The sequence below is a fragment of the Malurus melanocephalus genome, unplaced genomic scaffold, assembly GCF_030028575.1.
Source record: "Malurus melanocephalus ecotype Western Australia unplaced genomic scaffold, MMel_1.1 scaffold_178, whole genome shotgun sequence".
Classification (NCBI taxonomy): Eukaryota; Metazoa; Chordata; class Aves; order Passeriformes; family Maluridae; genus Malurus; species Malurus melanocephalus.
Window position 1 is genome coordinate 726,440 of NW_026623410.1, and position 22,950 is coordinate 749,389.

The 22,950-nt window shown below is 47.5% G+C and overlaps 1 protein-coding gene and 1 long non-coding RNA gene across 3 annotated transcripts; one reads left to right on the forward strand and one right to left on the reverse strand.

The window, feature by feature from the left end:
- Window positions 1–1,671: 1,671 nt before the first annotated feature.
- On the reverse strand, window positions 1,672–10,370 carry LOC130577435 (tumor necrosis factor ligand superfamily member 4-like). Its single transcript, XM_057372777.1, has 3 exons — window positions 9,865–10,370; window positions 5,323–5,365; window positions 1,672–3,833 (listed from the first exon to the last, which is right to left on the reverse strand). The coding sequence occupies exons 1-3, from the start codon at window positions 10,060–10,062 to the stop codon at window positions 3,481–3,483; spliced, it is 594 nt and encodes a 197-aa protein (XP_057228760.1). The 5' UTR covers window positions 10,063–10,370; the 3' UTR covers window positions 1,672–3,480.
- LOC130577437 (uncharacterized) lies at window positions 5,450–21,512 on the forward strand. Of its 2 annotated transcripts, none has more exons than XR_008965765.1 (3): window positions 5,450–5,810; window positions 17,780–17,976; window positions 20,811–21,512. It is a non-coding gene; the product is annotated as an uncharacterized LOC130577437 (long non-coding RNA). The 2 variants fall into 2 exon arrangements; XR_008965766.1 differs by lacking the exon at window positions 20,811–21,512 and adding an exon at window positions 19,009–19,751.
- The last annotated feature ends 1,438 nt before the right edge of the window (window positions 21,513–22,950 follow it).

The following is a 22,950-nucleotide window of genomic DNA, read 5'->3' on the forward strand; positions in this document are numbered from 1 at the left end:
CTGGCCTGGCACCAAATCCTCCCACTCCTCAGTGAACGTGTTGCTCAATTTGCTTAATTTTTGAATTAAGTCATAGCTGGAAACAARCATCTCKGYGGCTGGTCTGAATCCCTTGGAAAAYAATCTGCCAGCTCAGAGAACAGCTCTGAAGTTAGAGATGTTGCTGAGAAAAGTCTAGTAAGTCAAGCCTTCCCAGCTAGTTACTGCTTGATTCTACGTCACACTTCCCCATTTTGACAGCTGAACAAGGGAAGTAAATTCCTGAGCTTTCTGCTGCCTGAGCTGGACAGCTCTACAGCAGCAGAAGTCAACTTTGCCAAGCAGCCTTCAGCTTTCTCGTTGTTTCTTGCTAGTGAAGCTCACAGGCAATAGCTGTGACTCACGCTGGGTGATGAAATGTAAGTGGTGTCTAAAAACCACAGGCTCATTATCCATTATCCATGTGTGGTAGAAARTGGGGTGACTTTCACATGGATGTGGATGGACTTTAAATGTTTCTCATAACTTCCTGTGTAGAGAGAAGCAGTCTCCATCCCATTCTGGTCTGCGTCAYCTTCTGTAGTTTCTTTTCAGCAGGAGAGCGAGCTCTGACAGGAGCAGGCAGGTCAGCTCCTTCCCCAGTGGTGRCCATGGCTCTCACCTCAGCTTTGTCACCCTGCCCTGTTTTTTAATGTGAGTGAGGAGAGATGGGAAAGAGGAGAGAGAAGGGAAGGAGTACATGGCCAGCTCAGCAGTTTGTGCAGTAGCTTGTGTTAGGCACAAGACATGGCAGCAGGACAGGTTGCTTTGAGTTCAGAGAATCRGTGATGACCCAGCTGATGGCTGTGTCCTGTGAAATGGCCCTGATGGAAAGCCTTGTGGAGAACAGACCATGAGGTCCCTTTTCAGTGACAGTAAGCACAGGAAGCAGATTRTGCTGCCCCTCTGGAGTCAGGGATTATCTTCAAAACTGTCTRTCCAGCCTTGCACTTCCACAGTCCAGAGGTGACCTAAACCCTCAGTGCACTGACCTGGCTGAACAGAGCTGTAAGATGGGTCTCTAGCATCATCTATGAGCTCCTACAGGGCTTTATCAACCCCAATAATAAAAATTAATGTTTTTCATATCAAAGAGACTTTCAACCTTGCAGAAGAAGGGGTCTCCAGTTGCTAATGAAAGCTGATGGAATCAAAACTTATGATGAGGGCACTCAGACTCTCAAGTAATTAATGTCAGGAATTGAATTGTTTCAACCTTTATTTCAAGTGCATGCATATGTATATATGCAGTCTAGTCTATATATCAATCTAGTTCAGCCTGGAAATGCAGTGGAATCAGTGTATGAARTGCCCTCTCCTGCCCTAAACAAGAAGAAAGGGTGCAGCCTTCCAAAGAACAAATCCATTTGTGTTCTCTAGGCTTAATACTTCTTGCTGCCCTGTGCATCCCTGCACACATCACTGCCATGGCCTGCCCTGTGTTAGCACATGTTGGGAAGCACCAGCCATGCATACCCTTGTGGAGAGCTGAAAAAAAAGCTGAACTATAAAAAAAGGAAGTATGTGAAAATTTTATGTAGTTTTTATAACAATGTATGTTTGCACAAACACTGAATGTATAATTCATCAGTCACTTCCAATCTCCTCCCCCAGACCCCTCCTCAAGAGACACTACAAGAGCATATACTGCAAAGGAAAAATTTATTATTTTTTTGGAAGATAAACATATTCTCACTTCAGCTGGGGAATGTGACAATCCCCAGCCTGGGGGCAGGGTGCAGCTGCCTTCAGTCCCTGTGGTGGCAAGCATGGCCAGAATTAAAACCCAAAAATATCTTTTAATGACGAGCACCCTGCGGGTGCAAGTCAGCCGCAGCTTCTCAGTTGAGAGGAGAAAAGCTGCTTCTTGGCACTGTGTGAGTAACTGCTTCAGCCACAGCAGTTTCCCCTGAGGCTGTGGCCTGGCCGAGGTAGGGAAGTTCATTAGCCTAAAGCACATGGAAAGCTCTCCAAGGCCTGGAAGATTTCCTTAGCTGTCTGTGGCACCTGAGCCTGCAGGAGTGCTCAGCCACGAGGGGTCAGTCCAGGTTGGTTTTTGGGGGCAGAGCAGGCACAGTCCAGGGCCTGGGAGTGTCTTCAAGGAGGAGTTCAGTGCTGACAACCTGGTCTGAGCCCTTCCCAGTGTTTCTAAGAAATCYGATGTAACATTCTTATGCCTGTCATATAAATACATAAATACTTTTAACAAAAGACTTTGGAGTGTGCAGCCAGCAGTGACATGCTGAATGTTGATGGAGTTCATTGGGAGACACGTAGACAACTTGCCCTTAAAAACTGCCTCGCTCCGACTGAAAATTCCCCAGGTACTGGCGGTGCTGAGGTCATGAGCTGCCTGCAGCGTGGGCAGGGCAGGACTTGTCCGCAGCAGCCCCAAGCTGAGAGCAGGGATGAGCAGCCCAGGATCACTGAGAGCAGTCTGACCTCAGCAGGAGCCAGGCAGGTGTGCAAGGGGCATTGTGGAGGTCGTGCCTGTGAATCCCTGGTGCACCCCTGTGTGACAAAGTCAAGGGGAGTCACCTGAACCATTTGAGTTCTCCCTGAGTAAAGGATGCGCAGGCCTGCAGGTTTCMCTTGGTCCATTAGAGAGAACTCACCAAATCTAGAAGTCTTCGTGTTTTCCCAAGTTTTTATGTGCCTAGAACACTTTTGGGTCAAGCCAGGGTGTGTGGGTGTGTGTGTGCTTGAAGGAGATTTTCCTCTGAGACCTTACATCTTAAGATATGAATGTCCCACCAGATATTCCTTTGGGTCAGGCTTCAGTAGTTTGCGGATAGTTGGAACAGCCAGTGCTCTCAAAAGCTGCTCCCCCCAAAACCCCACAGTCAGTGCATGATCTGTGCTTCTGCTGTCCAGTGCAGTCCTGTCAGCTCATTTCAAAATTCCACCTTCTTTCATGGCCTTTACCTGTCAGACAGCCTTTATCTGGATCATTCCAAAGGCATTCCCTTGCTGCCTTTTCCCTGCTTTCCGTCTTGTCAGGCACAGGGCTGTTGAGTAGATTTATGCTCCTCCTACTCCAAATGGCTTCAAGGCAYTTGAGGTATCTTCCCGACTTACCAGGCTTTTATTTGAGAAAAAACACAGCACATTTCTACTATATACAGACACAGTCAAGTAAATAGAGAAACCCAGGGTTTCTCTGAATATGAGCTAAGCTTGGGTGATTTTCTTTGGCTTTCATTTCTGTTCTCCTCAAGAGCTCCACACATCCCTTTCCCAGTGTAGGAAAGATCCATCCTAGGTAGCAAATCAGCTGCACAGAGCTCCAAMGGGATGAACACTGCATGCACTATATAAAGCCTGTCTGCACTGTGGTTTATCTGCACTCCCACCGAGGCTTTCCACAGCCCCAGGGAGGGATTCTAGAGCAGTCTGCCTGTACAAGTACAAAACCTACAGATTGATAGGGAAGGCTGWGCTTTCCATGTTGTATTTCACACATCAACCCCAGCAGTTATCATTTGGGGTAGCTAGCAAGACCAGGCTAAAGGACAGATCCGAGATGATGGCATTGGAGTTGGTCCACAGAGTGACGCTGTCGTGATGAAACAAGAAGAGCACCGTGGTGAGATTTACTGCAGTGTTTTTGCTGTTCACGGTCTGCTCCCACAGGGAGTTTGTCTGCTGTGTCCCCTGCAGGGTCACCTTCAGCAAATCCTCCTCTTCTGGGTCGATTGAACTATTCAGGGATATGAGGTAGAGACCATCACAGGGGATCACGATGGACCCATTCCTGATCTGAATGGAGCCTAGTTCAGCAATGAGATTCATGGCTACTCCTTTGATGCTTTCACCTGGAATGGAAGAAAGCAAAGGTGATCCTTTGATGGCAAAAGTCTTCTGGGAAATRGGTTGTTTTATACCCAATGACTACAGGAAAAATAGATGAATATAAGAAAGGTGAGAGTGAACTAGAGAGTAGGGCAGACCAGAGCTAGAATATCATCTACTCTAGACAGACATCATCTGCTGTGAAAATTTRCAGGTTCTCACTCTTGACTTAGCTGTATCTTTTAGACTACAACTCTTGTTTACATTAATTATTCCTCCAAATTTTTATTTGTGCACTATTTACTTACTTTATGTCTTACTTGGAATACATAAAAGTGCTGTAAGTAAAGCATTACTGTGAGTTTAGAAAGCAYATGTTCCTAAAAAGAATGGGAAAATGAAGACATTAAATAAGATGAGGAAAAAATGTTCAGAGCTGGAAGGAAGACMAAAAGTGGTTTCTGCAGAGATGCTGGTAACATAAGCCCTTTGTCTTAGGGTTTGGTTATGGTGGTTTTTTAAAAGAAGACAGACTAAAAGAGCAGCATAGAGACAGAAGCAGAAGGAACTGATTACTACAGAGCAGAATAAGAAGAAATTAAACTGGAACTTAGCATGACAGGTTTTCTCATGGAACGAGCAGTAACAGTTCCCATGGCTGTGCTGGCCATGTCTCTCTGCTGTGCCCCTGGGGTTTCAGCACACCAGCTGAAAACCCTTGGAAGAAGGGCAGCCAGAAGGTCTCCAGGCAGGCAGCACAGCTTCTCTGGGCTCGGGCCAGATTTCTCAAGCTTTTCTTCTAAAGGACAKGAGTTTCTATTAGGTTAAACTAATTGCTGCCACACAATTTTAACTGAAAGTAAAAATGTGAACAGTACTTTAAGTATGATTTAAAAATTTTAGTAATTGGTTTTGTCTTTGAGGTGTGGCATCGGACAAACATCCAAAGTAGCCAGCACGCAGAGCAGCACATCTGATATGGTGTGTGCACTCACCCACTCTTCCCCAGGAAATCATTTACATTTTTCATAAATCAGGAAACCATTGACTTGTTTCAGAAATACCCCAAGAGTATCCCGTGTGTACTTAGTAAATTCTCAAAAATGCCTTTCTTGTTCATTCACAGAGTGAAAACTGATTTTAAGAGATAGGTGAGTGTTGCAGAAATCCATGCAGGTTTGCAGGTTTTTTGTTCTGCTCTGGGAAAACCCATTTGTTTTGTTTTGGCCCCTTGCAGCACTCAGGCATTCTTGTCCCCTTTCCCTATGACAGCTCTCCTGGCAGCAGTCTTCTGTCACAAGAAACAGCTACTGTGGCACAAAAGACATAACAGCCATTTAGGTATTTTAGGGGCCACCAGATGCCATATGGAGGTCTCTGGGGACTATGGTAAAGTGGGGAGCCAGGAGCACCCCAGTGTGCCAGGGGAATGTGGCACAGTGGTGGCTCCTGCACTGGAGGATCATTGAGGGGCCAGGGACTGTCCCAGGGTGCCCCCACCCCAACACCCACCTGAGTACCGGATGTGGGTCCATGGCAYTTCGTGTCTCTGAGGCTGGAAAACAAAGAAGAGAAATCCTCGTTAAAGCACGGGGCTGGCCCCTCACTGCTGCTGCTATCACTTTCATTTCCCAGCCAGGACTGAGGCTGAGTCTCCAAAAGTACAACAGGCAGACTCAGCTGGCACAGCTGCTGCCAGCCACCTGGGCTCTGGACTTGTTTTTATATCACTATTATAAAATGCTATTTTAACGTGGTTCCCARCCAGTGAGACTTCCAGCCCGGTGCTGAGCCCTCCAGAGCACCCAGGCAGTGCTGGTTTCATTCAGAAAACCATGCTGCTGAGGGTAATCGAGTCAGAGCAAACAGCCTGGAAGGACGTTGGGGTGCAGAGCCTTTTCTGCATGACCTCCTGGAGCCTGAATTTATGTSACCTACMGAAAGGCATCGTTCGCAGAGCAGCRACCCAGGCRTGCTGACCCTCCTGCAGGGACCAAGAGGTGGGTCTGGCTTTATGGTTCCTTGCACTTTGGGTCAGGCTGCTAATGGATGTGGGTCTGTCTCTCAGAGGCTCTTAAGTGCATTGAGATGTGTTTAAAATTGATTGGAGCCCCTCTCTTATGAAGGCAGACAGAGAGAGTTGGGGCTGTTCAGCCTGGGGAAGAGAARGCTTTAGGGAGAACTCAAAGTGTCTCCCACAATCTAGGGGGGCTACAAGAGAGCTGGAGAGGGRCCTTTGACAAGGGCTTGGAGTGATAGGATAGAGGGGAATGAGGGCAGGTTTAGATTGAGTATTAGGAAKAATTTCTTCTCTGTGAGGGTGGTGAGGCACTGGCACAGATTGTCCAAAGGAGCTGTGGATGCCTCATCCCTGCAAGTGTTCAAGGCCAAGTTAGATGGGGCTTTCAACAACCTAGGCTAGTGGAAGATCTCCCTGCCCATGGTAGGGAGGTTGGAAAGAGAAGATTTTCAAGGTCCCTTCCAACTTGAACCATTCTATGATTCTGTGATCTGAGTTTTATGAATGAAGCAGAGAAAGTGAATGCAAATACAGAAGTGTGTATCTTACTGGTCAGATACACAAACCACCAAGCTTATGTATTGGATTTTTAAATCTGAACTTCGCATCTCRAAGTTCTCTCTCATCATAACCACAGGAGACCCAAATCTGCAGTCTCTGCACAACCACAAGTCTTCAGCGTTTTGCCTGATTAAAGAGTGAAAGCTCAGGCTCAGTGCTCTGTGTTCTTGTCTTTACCTGTGCCAAAGGCTTCCTAAGGGAGGCGGTGAGCTGGTGAGATGAGGATTGGGCTGACTTTCATGACTTTCATGGCTGCAGGTGTTCCAGGGGCAGAGCACAGGGAATGTGCGGGATGTGAGCACAGACTCTGTGCGGGTTCGGGGCARAGGCCAGCAGCAGGGGAAGGCGGCGGACAGCCGGCCGCCCTGTGCGCTCTGTGCCCGAGGTGAGCTGGGTGCTGTTGCGGGGAAAGGTCTGCTCTGGCACCCTCTAGTGCTGCCACGGCTGATGCTCCTCGCCTCTACCCCGGCAAAGCTGGTACCGCTGACAAATAGAAGCCTGAACTGCGCAGGGACAGTGGTGGATCTATCTCCCCTGGCATTCTCGTCCCTGTCCCTCCCCTCGGCTTGAATCCCGTGCTTGCTCTTCTTCGAGGCACCTGGGTGCACCAGCATTTCTCTCCCGGCGCAGGCAGCCGGGATTTCCAGGTAGTTTCCCAACAAGATGATAGCAAAGCACCGAGCATCTGAGATCACACAAGTTTACCACAATCTGTGCAGTCTGGCCACTGGTGGACAGCATGTAATAAACACAGACAGCGTGGGTGACAAACTCACGGCAATTATAAGAATATCAGTCCCGTTGTCACTAATGCAGATGACCTGTTTGACGTGTCTCTTCCATTTATTGTGTGATCTCAAAGCACTTTGCAGTTACCTGCTGGTAAATCCTGCTGAGGAGACAATGCAYTGGCAGTACGGGAAGGACTCTGGGAGCTTGTACCGAAGTTACTCAGCTCTCTTGTCTCTGTTCTGCCTTTCTGTGGGACAGGATGCCAGCAGGGCTGAGCACACAGAGCACACAGTGTTTCTTACTGACTGCTTCAGATTTCCCCGTGCCATTTACACACAGATTTTTCATTTCAGCCTGTTCTGGACCCCGAACAGGATTCCTCCTGGCTGGGATACTGTGTCCACACCGTGGCAGAAGTTCCAGGAACAGATTTGTACTGCACAAAGCACAAACCTCAGGGGGCTGATTGAGGGGACTGCTGCAATTAGCTGCCCGTGTCACACGTGGAGGTGTCACATAGGTGGCAGGTGAACATTTTCTGGGAGTGGCTTGTACCTTCTCCTCACCAGGAGCTATTAGGATTATGGTTTTTACCTCCCCTGCAAGAGGAAAGGTGTGGCAGGAGAAGGTAATTCCAGCAGAGGTRGGAATTGCAGATGCAAAAGCAGACTATCACTACCCTTTTTTAAACTTCCTCATTTGGAAATCTCAGCTGAGGCTTGTTCTCCAAGTGCTCACATGACAGAAATGAGASCACTGTCCCTTTTTGTTAGGAACAGTCAGGGTTGTAGATGCTGACTTTCCTRAGTGTTTGCCATGACATTATTTCTGCTGTGTTTTCACAGAACAGTCCAGAAGCAGTGTTTTTAAGAGCCATGTTTCCATGAGGACAATGGAAAGGAATCAAATATGATCTTTCTAYGAAAAAACAGTTATTGCCTCATGAGTAAAGTTAATGTGGCATTCTTGAAGGGCAGAAGGAGACTCTCCCCAAGGATAGGGAGAGCCACTCGGTCCCTCCCATGGACCGGCACTCCCAAGCCTGCCACTCTCTTGTTGCTGTGCTCCTACTTCCATAAAGTTTATGTCCCTAAACTGCCCCAAARGTCAAGTCAGATTAGTACTGCTGCYTCTTCRGGAGATAYTATATGATCAGTTSATGGTTAYCCAGCTGAGCCCTRTAATTGCACTGYAATGAAATCCCCTCATTTACAGCCCACGAGACCACTCCTGCACAGTGTAGTACACTCCAAACAGGACACCRGGGTCATCTCTTAATAGTAGCTACTCCTGAGCCTGTAGTTAGCAAGGGTTTACACTGAAAAGGTCCTTTGGTGATTCCCAGGACCTGGGCTTCTCATCTATTGCCACTGCTGCTCCTCGAGCACCCTGTTTCWGTTGTTTCTGTCAAGGGAGGGAAACTCCAGGCATGTACTGTGTCCCCTCGCCTGCTGCTGCTCTCTTGGGTTTGTAAGGCTCTCAGGCAGCAATGTTCTGCTCCATTCCTCTGGAAAAAAGCCCTGTTCAATTCCTCTGGAAGAGGAGGATTAGAATTTACATTTTTACAGAAGAGCAAGATACTGAAAAATGAGGCTTCACAGCTGGAGTGTGACCTAGGAGGGATTTTGGCACCTTGAGCAGTGTGATTGCTTGCCTTCCTCTGTTAGCTTACAGTGCAACTTCTCTCTCCCAAAGTAGTGGAAGGAGAAAAGGACTGACCTGAAGGACAAGTGTTATCTTTCAGTGTTATCAGGGTCATTGTTCTGCAGTTTAATAACCACTTGTGAGASTCAGGTCAGTGAAACTYGTGCAGAGCACAAGGGTTTTTATTRAACAGCAGAGGACCTGGAGCATGAGGCCATCTCTCTCATGCRTGGTTACATGCCTGGCTCACTTCTGTGCCGAGCCTAGGTGGGAGGAAAGCATGAACTCGGGTAAAAYGAAGCACAACAAGCTTTAAAGTGGTACAAAGCTCCTGGAGAAGGAGTGGGAGGAGATGTCGCTACTGCAGAAGCAGCACTGAAGGAACTGAGAAAGGCTGTGACGATCCATCAGCCTGCAAACACATGAGAGAGGCACGTGTGTGCTGCAACTTGTGCTAACGTATTGTAAGCTGCAAGCATCTCTGTTATTTATCTTGTTTTCTGCGGTGTTGTGGATACACGAAACTCCCTCTGGACACACCAACCTCCCTCACATACGCACAGACACAGATGACTGCTCCTAACCCCACTTTATGGGCAGGCTGAGAGCACCAAAAGGCATCAGAGGGTCTTGCTAGAGGTGTCACAAGATAACTTGCCTTGTCACACATCTGTCTGTCATATAGCACACTTTAGAAGTTCAGGAGGTGTTTATGAGCAAATCTGGTTGTCATTCACGCAGATGATCTTCAATTAAATGGAAATAAGCACACATGYGTCACTGCAAGAAGGGGGGAGAGTGGGACGGAGTCCGACTGCTCTCYCCCAGGGGTCAGTGAAAAGACCATTCTTGGAACTATCACTCTTCTGGAAACTTGGCCCAAAACCCTGCACTTGGCAATACTGAAGTTATTTTAAGATCGGGCAATATAAAAAAAAAACCAAAAACAATTACTACCATGCAGAAGCGATTAAAAACTTGGGATTTGAATAGGAATAAACTTAGAAGCTTTTTTCTTTCCTTAAAAAAAAAAAGAAAACAACACTCTTACAAATCTTTACAGGCCAGCAGACAAAGGATTGAACATGAGCTCTTACCTTTGAGGGCCGCAGAAAATCCATCCCAAGGTAAATCAGGCAGGCAAGCAGTAATATCCACTGAGCAACTGCGGACACGAGGTGCAGCGTGTTCCTAACCTGTCCTCTTTGCCAGCGCTTCCACTCATCCTCCGCACTCTCCCTTTCACATTCCATCTGCTCTCCATTCTTTGGCTCTGCATCTGGCTGGCCTTCCATCTCAGCCTCGCTGCCGGCAGCTGCTGCAGAAGGGGCTGGGAGCACTGCAGGAGCACAGAGGGAGGAGGGGATTGGTGAGCTCTGTGCCAGGAGCAGAGATGAAGTGAAGACAGTGCCTTCAGGAGATCGCTTTATGCACAGCGAAGCAGGCGGGGGAACTTCTTTGTGACTAATCTGAATTTCCCCTTCCTTCCTTTCTTTCTTTCTCTCTTTTCTTTCTTTTTTTTTTTTTTTTTTTTTTTTTTTTTTTTTTTTTTTTTTTTTTTTTTTTTTTTTTTCTTTTTTTAATTTTTGGTTTTCTGTGTGAATGTGGGGGCTGATTTATTGCATCCCTTTTTTTTTTTCTTTTTTTAATTTTTGGTTTTCTGTGTGAATGTGGGGGCTGATTTATTGCATCCCAGTTCAGTTTTGAGTAAGGGCCTTTGAAAGGAGAGATGTTTATGTCTTTCAAGAGCTTCAGCTGTAGATGTCATGATATGTGATCTTTCCAACAGTAACAAAGAGTTGGGTGGACAGTGCTTGTCTTCACTCACTTTTTTGTCAGTGAAAGCTCTCACCTCTCTGTTCAGCCTCAGGTGAGGGGCACAGGGTTGTTTTTCTCCCTTGCTAACACCATATGATGCTCCTGAAATCTCTCTTYTGTAAAGAAGCAATGAGTAGGAAGGGATGTGGGATAGGTGGATAGYATAAAATTGGAGAGAAAATATGCACTTCCCTTTTCACTTTTTTCTTACTCTTTAAGTGTTTTAAAGCCATGCACAAAGCATAGGAGGGAGAAAATGGAGAACTCTTAGAGAGCACGTTCCCTTTTTTGCGCACTCAGAAACGTGTAGTCCAGGAAATGCCTCCAGAGGGGCATTCCCAGGCCATCYAGTCTTGCTTCCTGGAAGAGGGAAGCCTGTCTCTTGGAATACCAGCACAACCCTTTGGTTGGTCTCTTTGTGACTTTTGCTTGTGACACCCCGAGCTGCCARACGTCAGTTGACTGCAGCAGGGACCATCTCCTGTGCTTATTTTGGGTGACAGACTTTGCATCACTTTTTTCTCTTTTTGCTGGGCTTTTTTGGGCTACAAATTACCATATTGTGACTGAAGTCAGGCGCTGCCTTCTCCTGGTGAGGATTGAGCCCACTGGGAGTATGATTACCTGCCTTCTAGGGATGAGTTGTCAGCAAGTTTCCCTTCCCCAAAATGTGCCCTCTCAACCTGTCACAAGGCACATGTCCTGACATGCAACCTGCATGCAGAGGAAGCGGGAGTAATGTTCTTTTGTGTATTTTTCCTGTGAACATAATCCAAAGGAAGAAGGGAGTGCAGCAGCTGGGTCCTGCCATGAGGACTCCCCATGCTCACTGTCCTTGATGGTGGATTGAGTGAGGAATGCACTCTGGTGTTGTTGAACACACCACAAYTCAYGGAAACTTAGTGAAGAAGGTTCAGYTTTCACATGTTCCACTGGGTTTTGAGTGCATGGAAATTCTCATTCCACACCCACCAGTGGTCACTTGGCTGGGTGTGCTGGAGCCCCCAGCTGAGCCCCAGCCCGATGAGAGGCCCCAGAAACAGCCCTAACCCTCCTTCCTCAACCAGAAATACTGCTGCAGCCACAGCAAGGAGGGGTTGTGCTACCCAGAGCAGTTCCCTGGGACACAGAGTGTGAGTTTGGTATTTTGTGACACTCTGCATTCACACAGCAGCTGGGAGCACTGGCTGGGACGGGACCCAGGCTTGGCCATGCCCTGCAGAGGAATGAAGTAATACCTTGAGGTGCTGCAGAGGCCTCCTGGGGCTGGAGGGATGTGAAGATTGTTTGCTTCTATGGATCTGCAGTGTCATGTCTAGGGCTTATAAGGCCCTCAGGAAAGCTGCTCTGAGTATCCCAGCCTGTTCTCTCCAGGATAGGGAACTTGGGCTTTCTGCTCACTGCTTAATTTCTGCAAAAATGCCAGAGTGCTGAGCTGAGACATTCCAAACCCCTGGGACCCTGTAATTCCCACATCTCACACACGTGCCTTTGAACCAGGCATGAGCTCTACTCATCTCCATCTCCTCTCTCCCTGACTCTGGATTTTGTACTGGTTTTGTTTCTAAAACTCTAAAAAACCCTGTGGGTGAAGGTTGTGCTTATGTGTTTCTGAAATTGTCTTGTCATTTCTGTACTCCCCAGTGCAAGTGTCTCTCAGCCTGAGTTAGCAGCGCCGGTAGCACGGCGGATCGAAAGTTGCATTTCAAGTAATGTCCCTGGCATTGGATCCGAAACAGGAAAGAGGACAGCTCATCCAGAGCCATCACAAACACCCATGCACAGACTCTTCCGTGGTTTTGATTGCTGTTAGGCTCTCCTCCTGCCTTGCATATGGAAATCCAAGCACACGCTACTTTGTGACTTTCAGACACCCCACTCTCCCTCTGAAAGGAAACCTTCCAGGCCTTTGGAATCCCAACACAYTGCAGACCTGCTGCACACACCCAGTATCTGCCCAAATCTGCTGTATTTATCAAAATTATTTGGGTCTCTCTTCCACAAGGACCCTAAAGCTGGAGTCTCTTAGGGTTTGCCTCAACCCTTTGCTGTTATTAAGTCATTCCAGTGAGAAGACGGGCTGGGATGGCTTTGGACCCGCTGCTCAGGTGGTCTTGTTAGTTTTCAAAATAAATGCCTCTCACTGACACATGCAGGAAGTTTATTCCAGCAAGGACTAACAGGAACCAGTGTTTGGTTGGTAAAAAGGCATGCTAGTTTGTTTGGTTTTGACAAAAATCTAATACCTCTTCCATTAGTATGTCACTTCTGAGCTTTCYCAAACTGGGGAGCTGAGTGATTTATAACTTCAGCTAAAACGTTTTGGTTAGGGTCAAGGCAAAATCCTGCAGTGCCATGGTCGTACCAGGATTCAGCTGGAGCCCTGCCTGCCAGTGCCCCAGATCAGTGGGAAGAGGCACAGAGCACAGCTCCTGGTCCATGGGGAGCACTCTGTGTGCGAGTCACAGAGCAGGAGCCTTCAACCAAGACTTGGCAGCCYTTATTGGCACTTGCCTTCATTTAAGTCCCATTTCTCAGGAAAAGTGTTGTCATCCCCTCAAAAGAAGTAGGGCAGTTATAGAGGAGAATTTAATTTCTTAGAAGAACAKTGGAAGAACCAATTAAACTGTTTGTAAACAGCTCCAAGGAGAAAGGAAACAAGTAGCAAGCAGTGTGGCTTTCCATGAACAACACCAGATGTTGTCTGTGGGGCAAGGAAAACCCTTGGGCAGAGAAGTAGCTGTGGACATGCACTGCATCTCCAGCAATTGATTCTTTTTTTCATAATACCTGTGAAGCAGGGTCTGTATGAAACTGCCGCTCAGCAGGCGGGCAGCTGATGGGGGATGGTTTGTGAACAAAATGGAAAGATGCACCTTGTCCTCCTGGACTTGCCCTTTTCCTTGGGCATCCTCTGGCAAGCCAGGCAGRAAGGGGGACATGCTCACAGCAGACATCTGACCTCTCAGCTCTTGCTGGGAGCTTTTACCGATCAGTTTAGGGTTTGGCCTGCACTTGGAATTAATTACCAGAAGAGCGGGGCTGTTGCTCTCATTGCTGCAATCAATAGACCCCATGCTGGGTTGTCTTCTTGTGTATRGTTGCCTGTCTTCCAGCAAGGCTGTCCTTGCCTCAGGAATAACTGGATGCATGGTTTCATTTAGTAAAACAGTAGAGAATAGCAAAGGAAGCCTTTGAGGGGGAGAAAAGCAAAGTTAAAGTTAAAAAGGGAAGACCTTTGTGTGCCCCAGCTACTGCTGTTTAATGTCTCTGTCCACTCCAGAAATATTTAATAATTAAACACATTTTAATTTTAAAATATGTATTTAATTTTCATGTATTTTATAATATAAATGTATTTTATAATATAAATGTATTTTATAATATAAATGTATTTTATAATATAAAAGTATTTTATAACTAAGATTTATTTATTGAAGACAAGGACTTTTGCCTAAGAGGTTTGTGTATTCCTGTTCCAGTGTCTCTGAACCACATTAACTATTTGTCTCCTTTCATCATCAAGGACACCAATGCTTTTCACATTCAGCACATCAAGAATCTGTTGATTCCTGACTGATTTTAGTTGCTTAGTTCACCCTAAACTGGAAAAGTATTATATAGTCTTTTGCTAAAATATCAACATAGATTATGAATCTGAGCTGAAAGGTTATTCTTGGAGGTGGCTGGTGGAGAGGCTCTCTAAAAATTCAGGAGTTGGACAAAATGATCCTTGTGGATCCCTTCCAACTCAGGATATTTTATGATCCTGTGTTAATTTCACTTTCATGTGACCTTTTCTTGTGTATAACCACTTTTTGGCTGATGTGTATATGTCAAAGATTTCTGACAGGAAAGACACTGAACCAGAAGGAATTCCTGTTAGTCTGGCTACTTYTGGCAGTGTGAATTAGAGACAGAAATGATGAAAACACTGTGAAATCTCAAAGAAAAATACTGACATTTAGGCTGAGCCAGGATTCAGTGGCGAGATCACCAAAACGGAGCATAATCACTTCACTGAGGGAAATCTCACTGTGCCTCATCCTGCTGCTGTTTTTCCGAGGAAGCTGTGTTAAGGGAGCAGGGAGATGAGCAGTGGATGGATTTCCCAGGGCACACCTCCAGCAGCTGCTGGCGCCCCGCTGCTGTGTGCAGTCATTTTTCCTGGTTGTCACAGCCCCTGGGCCAGGAGAAGGTGCTTTTCCAGGAGGACACAATGCTGAGTGCTGGCTGCATTGGGCCAGGAYTAGGATTTGCCTCCCTGGCAGTGCTGGCAGCTCTTGGTGCCTGGCTAGGGAGGATCTGTAAGTGGGCACAGTGCCTGAGGAAGAGCCGGGTGTTTAATGGTTTTCCACATCAGTGATTTCCAGCACTGCCCATGGGCAGCAGTGCAGCCTTTGCAGCAAACCAAAGTCAGCATTTCCTCAGCTGGCATTTCACACTGGACTTGTTAGGTTCCAAAGGTCAGCTGCTGCCCCTCTCAGGATGTGACAGGTGATTTTCCATTGCTGTGGAGGTCTCTGCCTTGAGCACTGCGTCTCTGTCTCACGGTGAGCCTCTGTGGATGGAGCTTTTCTGTTCCTCAGAATGGGTTTCCCTTATCAGCCACCARCTGAGTGGGTCGGGGCCAAGCATGGGCTGTGGGACCTCTGAAAGGTCGAGGTGAGCTTAGTCACACACATCTCCCTTCCTTTGTGTTACAGCTGCTTCAGTCAGAAATCCCACCATAACACACCATCATGCTGTCAGATATCAGSAGAGAAAAATCAAATACATCTTCTTGACATTTTCTGGTACGGAGAATAAATAACCTGTGAAAAGAAACAGAAAGAATTGTACAGATGACATTCAGAAATTGAGCACTTGCAGAGCTCTCTGGGTTAGCGGGCTCTATTCCTACTCATTCCTGTGGTGCTAGAAACCCCCAAGACGGACATAAAGACCGTGATGCCCCGGATGCAGCCCTGCTCTGGGTTAAGGAAGTGGTTTCTCTTCCTATCTGGCACTGCCATCATTGACCTGAYTGCCTCCCCTGATCACCCCTGTGCGAGTTTTTTGGCCAGCAGAGAAGCTCCCAAAGTCATTCCTTCTGAAAAGAAGGTTTTATTGTAGCTCGTGAGTCTTCCTGTGGATTTCTGACCTGTTCATGTCTTTCAAACTTAATAGGAATTGCAAGCAGATTTTGGGGAAAGATTTGCAGGCAGAGTTACTTCCTTTTATTAGCCTTATTAATTCCCTTAAATAGCTGAAGTKTGAGTAAAGGGGTGGTAGGCAAGTAGAGACTGCAGTAGGAAGAAAGGGAGATAAGAGCTGCTGGCCTTTCTAGGACAGAGATGGGTTGGAGACTGTAACAGCTCTGTCTGCAAATCCCAGCCTCTGTTTTGGGGTGGCTTTTTAATCCRTGGTGATGGCCTTGCATTTACCTCAAACTGTTGCGTGACAAGAGTTGGAGAAGGATTAGATGTTATTCCTGTTCCAGCAAAACCCAGAAAGAAAGATCCACGTGCAGTGCCATTTCCCACCTAAGCCATGTMACCCCTTTGCCAGTGTTTTATTGGGGTGATATTTTAGCATCCCTTGCTGATCAGGATGAATGCAATACCACTTCGMCTGCCTCTCACCCTCAGCTTCATCAGCAAAGGTTTATCCCTTAGCTATGGAACTACAGAGACTGAATCAGCATCTGATGTCAATAAAAACAAACAGATTGGAACAATGCTTCACAGCCTCTCCCTCATGAACACTGTGAACTCTTTCCTTTTCTGTTTTCTCAATATTGTTTTCTCATTTCTAACAGCTGTCAGGCTAAGCTTCTGGCTAAATTGTTTCCTTCACTGTCTCTCAAATATATGTTAAAGGGTTCTTTAATTTTCCATTCACAGTCATTTAGCTATTGTTCTTTCCACCTGGTCAATTTGGCTCATAATTTCCCGTAACTTATATTAGCTCTTTTGCAATATYAAGTCTCTGTATTACTGGCTGGGGCTGCTCTCCTTTTGCTCATAATGATTATGGTCAGAYCATGGTCACCACTTCTTAAGCCCTGACCACTTCTTCAGTGATCAAAAAACTTAAAAATGGCCAAGTATAGCACTTGAATCCAGTACAACAGTCTCAGTGTAACGAATTGTCCTTCTGAAACCATTGTAAACTCTCCTAACATTGCCTTTGGTCTCACATGAGTCTGATGGAGATTTTCCCAGCAGTATCACTGATCCCTTCTCTGGACCTGCAGGGGGAATGTTGCTGGGAGCTGATGCCAATCTCTATTTTAATACAGCACACAGAARAAACCTGCTCAGTTCTCTCTTTATAATCCTTTTATTTGCAAAACACTGAATTATCTAAATTATCTTACCTAAAGATGCAACTTTAATGTAMAATTGAAAAGTTCTTATCACAACAGCATTTCTGTAGGCTTAAACTACTTCTGGGCAAGATGAGGAAAGGTCCATATCTCCAAAAATCAGGCAGTCTCTGGCCCCTCATCCAAGGGGGTAATTCCTTGAGGTTTTCAGTCTTCAAATTTCACTGTCTGCATGACATTAACCAGCAGCACAGCAGGGGCAGCAGACATTTCCCAGCTGCTGTGTCATTCTCGTGCAGCCACAAACGCAGCCCCTGTTTGCCCGAGGTTGTGCTGCTGTGGATGGGGCACCAGAGCCATGGCTGTGTGTTTGTGCCATTCAGGGGCTCCACAGATTGGCCTGCTCAGGGGGCAGCCGGGCAGCACCGAGAGCCCTGGATGAGTTACCCCGGGCAGAGCTYTCTCTGTTTCACACACAGCAGCTCTTGTGCTCAGCAGCCTTTACAGCAGGGGGACAGCTCTGGGGCTGTCACCAGAGCCCCCACAGCCTCTGGCCCCCTGCCCTTGTCACRCTACCAGCCCCCAGGGGTGCCAGCAGTGGGAAATCCAGGTGGCCTGAGCCCCTGACGGTAGAAGCAGCATCCTGCTGCAGTCATCTCAAGAGTTCTGTGGAAAAGCAGCGTCCTGCTGCAGTAATCCTGACCATGGGAGCACATACCAAAGGATTGACTCTAGCCAGCCACAAGCACCTGTGTGTGGGTGCCTTTGCATGAATGACCGGGCAGAAATGYCTGTTCTGCGGGTGCTTCATTTGGTGTGGCTGTTTTATCTCTCTGGCTGCACTTTCCCAACTTTCCCTGAACTTCCCCTAAACTTCCCCACAGAAGAAACATATAAGTACTGAAGTGTGTGCAATAAATATGAATCCTGCAAGAAGAGAGCAGAGGATCATATTTGGCTTTTTCCCAAGCTGCTGCCCATCCTGGGACACGATCACTGGATCTCTGTCAGCAGGAGCCACTTTCAAACTGAGCTGTGCATGGAGGAGATCCCTGACCTTCAGTCTCTGCTTGCTGGACAGGTGAGAYGCGAACGCGGAGCTATGGGACAGGTTTGTGCCAGGAGCACAAGTTTTATTTAGAGATTTTATGGAGAATTTTAAAAGAACAGGGATTTAACACCCCAACAGTTAAGTTAACTGCTTTATTAGTGTGGTCCAATAACAATTCTAATGTACTCCCCCTCAGAGTTCCTACAATGTTAAGGTGTGGGAAAAGGTGGGAGCAGAGTTAGAAGCACAAGAAGAACAAGGGCAGCTGGTCACTGATGATATGTTAGTTACATGGAAATCTGTGTATACTGCTCTAAAAGCTTTGCAGCCTGCTGAGCCTGTTGTAGATATTTATCCTTTTGATCCTGGTCCTACTAAGCCTGAGAAAAAGTCTGATCTTAACTTGATTTAACTCYGGTAAAAAACTTACTTGGTTTTAAAAACTTACTTGATTTAACTCCCATAAAAATTCGGCTGCTGTGTTTTCCACTACCGCTCAAGTGTTAGCTAACTCTTATCTTCTCCTCCTCCAATTCCCCTACCTGATTTACTGCTGCAATCTCATTCACCTCTGACATTAATGGCTATGCCTGTCAGCTGTCAGCCTAAGAAACCCCCTCACTATGTACAACCTCCAATACTCCCCACACCACCTCCAAACTGATGATCTTGTGGTCCTTACAGGAGAGGACAGAGCACAGGGTGCAGATGCAGTCCCAATCCTTCTCCTTGCATTGCGTTTCCCATTTTTCCTCCGCTTGGGGAGCAGAAGCATCCATAAACCTCTGCACTATGTTTTGGAGGTGAAAGTTGGGCTGCAGCTCTCCAACAGGGGTGGCAGAGTGCGAGCTGGGTAGCACCAGAGCGCCTGCTTGCTGCAGTCCCTGCAGAAGCTGTCGAGCGTTTGTGATCAACTTTTTGATTTATCTGTGTTAATTATCTCTGCTCAGTTGCCCTGTAATTCACTGGGCAGAAACATCTGCTCTACCGGTGCTAATTTGGTGTGGCTGTTTTTTCTCTCCTGCTGTGCTTTCCCAAAACTTTCCCTAATCTTTCTCACAGAAGAAACATCTAAATACTGAAGTGTGTGTGGTAAAGATGAATCCTGCAAGAAGAGAGCAAGAAGTTCATGTTTGTTTTTTCCCAAGCTGCTGCACTCACCACAGATGTTTGCAGAGGACCTGCGTGTGTTCTGTTCTCCGTCTGCCACTTCCACTAGTCCTTAGATGAAAAATTAACAGACACACAGATGTATCTGGGCTTCAGGGACACGTTTGGGGCTCCCTCATCTGCATCCCCTGGGAGAGCATGGGAGGGGACACTTCTGTGCAGACAGGAAAGCAGGAATGGGTTTGTAACAGCGTCCCACTGGAGCACAGGCAGAAAATGCACAGCCCTCACACAAGGAACACGAGTGGACTTGTCCTGTTCCCCTCAGGCTTATCAGGATGAAACCCCATARCAGAACATATAAATTAAAAATTCCTTCAGTTGCTGCTCCTAGAYATAGTCTCTGCAGTCTGTCCTAACTCCTGAGCCATTTATGCAGGTTCCCAACTGGCCTGGCTCACTGCTAGCCATTGCACACAGCAGCACACCCAGCCACAGCCCAGTCTCTCAGGCTGCTTTTCCCTACACTGTCCCTCCCATCACTGGGACTCCAGCCTGCCCACATGCCCATCCACACTGTGCACAGATTCTCAGCAAGGAAACAGCTAAAGAGAGTTYGGAAAGCAGACAGGACGTGCTGCAACCTCCAGGCACGGGGCATGGCCCGCCAAGCACTAACAAGTCCTCTTTGTCCCCCTTTCCCTTTGCTTTCCCACACTGGTTCCTCCCACCTTGATTCATCCCTTTCCTCAGCTATCCCACAGCAAGTCCCTTACAGTCTCAGAAGGCTCTTCCCAGCATGCTGCAGTGAGCTCCATGTKCCCCGTAATGAGTTCCATGTGCCTCTGGCTGATCATCCTCTTTGCTTTGCAGATGGGAGCGTTCCTCAGTTCCCCMCCAAGGCAGTCTCCTCTCCCTGTCAGTCCACCAGAGCTCACATGTGAAACAGATTCTTGGAGTATTTGAGCCCTTTCATTTTCCCTCAGATAGGCACAGCCCTCCGGACAGGTTCCCACGCTGACATCCAACAGTTCTGAAATATTTTCACTGCGTRACTACAAAATCAGAACCTTATAGCTCAGGAATTTATTGACATCTCCTTCTTGATAAATCATCTCTTCCTCATCTGGTGTTTAGGGATTCTTTGCTTTKTTAGTGTCTGCAGCTTCACGGAACCTAGTAAGACAAATTCTTTCAGTTGAATCTTCAGTACAGATGCAAGGGGTAACTCAGATGCGAGCAAGACAGTTTATTCCCCCAAAACAACWTTTCCTTGCCAACCTTCTCAGTTCCCTTCAAGGCTGGGCATGGCAGAAAGAGCCCTAGATTATTACCTTGTTTTTCACAGCATCTTTTCTCCTTTCATGGAGTATGTCCCAGGCAGGGAGGGAGCTGTGGTGGCCAGACCCGCCAGCTCACGTGGGGACACATCAGCATCAGGGCATGGCTGCAGCAGGGGGTCACCTGCACCCCATCTCAGAGCTGAGGTGAAGCCTCTCTGTCCTGACTCTGCTTTGGATAAACCCCCAGGCAGAAAGAGCCCCAGCCCCAGCCTCACTCCGTTTTTAGCTGGAGAGGCCTTCAGTCTGCAAAAAAAAAAGTTTGCGCACATTAAAAAAAAAGGCATTTCAAAAAAAAAAAAAAAAAAAAAAGAAAATAAAAAAAGACATAAAAAGGTCTGTCTCAGCCTTTGTTTTGCAATGCTGAGCAACTTTTAGTGCCAAGAATAACAACAAATCTCTGCTTTTTCCCAGGAAATGTGTTCTGTGCGTGGGGGTGCAGAGAGGGCCACAGCCAGTGGCAGCAGCGCCCGCCTTCTGCTGCCCCGGGTTCACGCAGCCTCAGGAGGTCAAACACGTGTCCTGCCTCCAGGGGAATGATGTTCCATGTGGGAATGGGATGGGTTCCATGGGGTGACAGTGATCAGATAAGACATCAAGCAGTGACTCAACACGTGGATACATTTCCTTTGAAACTTGAGCAAGTAAAGCACTTGCAAACAGAAAACACATATCTGATTACACTTAGTGTATCTGAACTGGGGATTACACCCAGCCAGGCCCTGCAGGAGCTCACCCAAGGCCTGGCTCCTTTCCTCAACACCCAACCTGTGTCTCCAGCTTGTGCCATCTCTCCCACACATCAGCGGGGAGGCAGCTGCCAGCCACATCCTTCACTCTGGCCAGAGAATGACAAATCATAAAAACCAGCTTTTCCTTTTGGACTGCAGCACAAGGAGCAGGCTGGCATGACATGGGTGCAAGCAAGAGCCAGCCCTGCCTCGGGGTGCCCTCTCRCCCTGCTCCTCCACCTCCAGGAACAGGCAGTGCCCTGTGGAGAAGCCCCTCGCTGTCCCCAGAGCGTCAGTGCCAACCACAGTGCAGGATGTCTCTCGCTGCCATCCCCCCATGACTCAACTAGGTCACCGAGGCGGGCAGGGCGAGCGGGGAGGCGGCCGTGTGCCGAGCGGGGCTTTCTCTGCTCTGAATGCCACGGGCTCTCGCTGATCTGACCTTTCCAGCCCTGATCCGGACACGGAAGTGGTGGGAAATCTGTCCACGCTCAGGCTCGCTCTTGCCCATACCCTCGGCGGCTCCCCATGGACACTGACAGCTGTGTGAGTGCCAATGGCTCTGGGACACAGGGGGAAGCAGGCCACCGCCTCCAAGCTGCTGTCCCATCCTGCTTTGATGGTGGGTTATGGTAGGAGACCTAGCTGTGAGCTACCATCAAATCTCAAATGGTTTGGACTGTGCTTTGCCAGGTTTCATGCCCATCTTTCAGGCAAAGATTCTCCCTGTCAATTTTTTGCTTCATCCACTGATTTTTCTGTGGTTGCACCATTGATTTTTCTGTGATTGCATTAATCCCGACTGGCTAATTTTGCTAATGGATAAAAAATATTTGTGGTTATGATTCATTAGTAGTTGTGTATTTGCCATCTACAAAATCCATGTACATCTGGGTGGAGATGTTGGTTGTGCTGGAAAGTAAAGTCCCTGTAGTTTGAGGTGATACTCACACTTGTCTCAAGGTTGTGATGCACTTACCCTGGCTGATGGCCCATCCTGCCTCTCACAATGACATTGGAATGAAGGGGGGACTTTTAAAACCCCTGCCTGCCTGGGATCTTATCATGCCAGCTGGAGTGTCTGAAGAGCTTCCTTTTTGATCCTCTTTGATTTCTAGCATTTGCTTGATATGAGTTTAGGTTTAGGCTTAACTGCAAAGAAATCAACTTTTTTTTTTTTTTGTGGAAAAAAGTCTTCTGATATTTGGTGGCTGAACAAAGCATAAAAAAGAAAAAGGAAAAAAAATCCCAGAGGAGTTTAGCTGATAATGTGGCAGAGTCATCTGCCAGATGAGCAGTCATGTCTCCCTACCCTGTGATATCATCAGTACTGCTATGACTTGGCCAGAAGATAGGATGGAAAAACTGAAACTGCTCAAGTCAGCTGGAAATTTTTAGGTGGAGTGTGTGTCTGYGCTGCTGCCTCCCAGAAGCCCACCTCAGTGGGCAGCCCCATCTGCACAACCATCCCTGCCCCAGAACCACACCAGAGCCCAAAAACACCCCAGCAGCCAGAGGGAGCCCAATCCCATGGAAGTGACCCTGGGATGGGGAAAGCAGAGGTGAAGGGACAATTCGAGCCTCTGGGATGGAGATGGCTGGTTCTCCTTCAGCCATGTCCTGCTGAAATTAAAGCCAGGGGGTTGTGGGGCTGCCAGAGAGGCAGGTGCAGGGCAGGAGCTTTGCTGGTCTCTGGCTAACTGTGCTTGCAGGTACATAAATGTGCACTCCTGAGCAGAGATCCCTGGACCTGTGCACTGAAAGTATTGACAGAGGTACAGACACAGAGCAGGAGCCTGGGAGCCCCTTCATCTGACATCCCA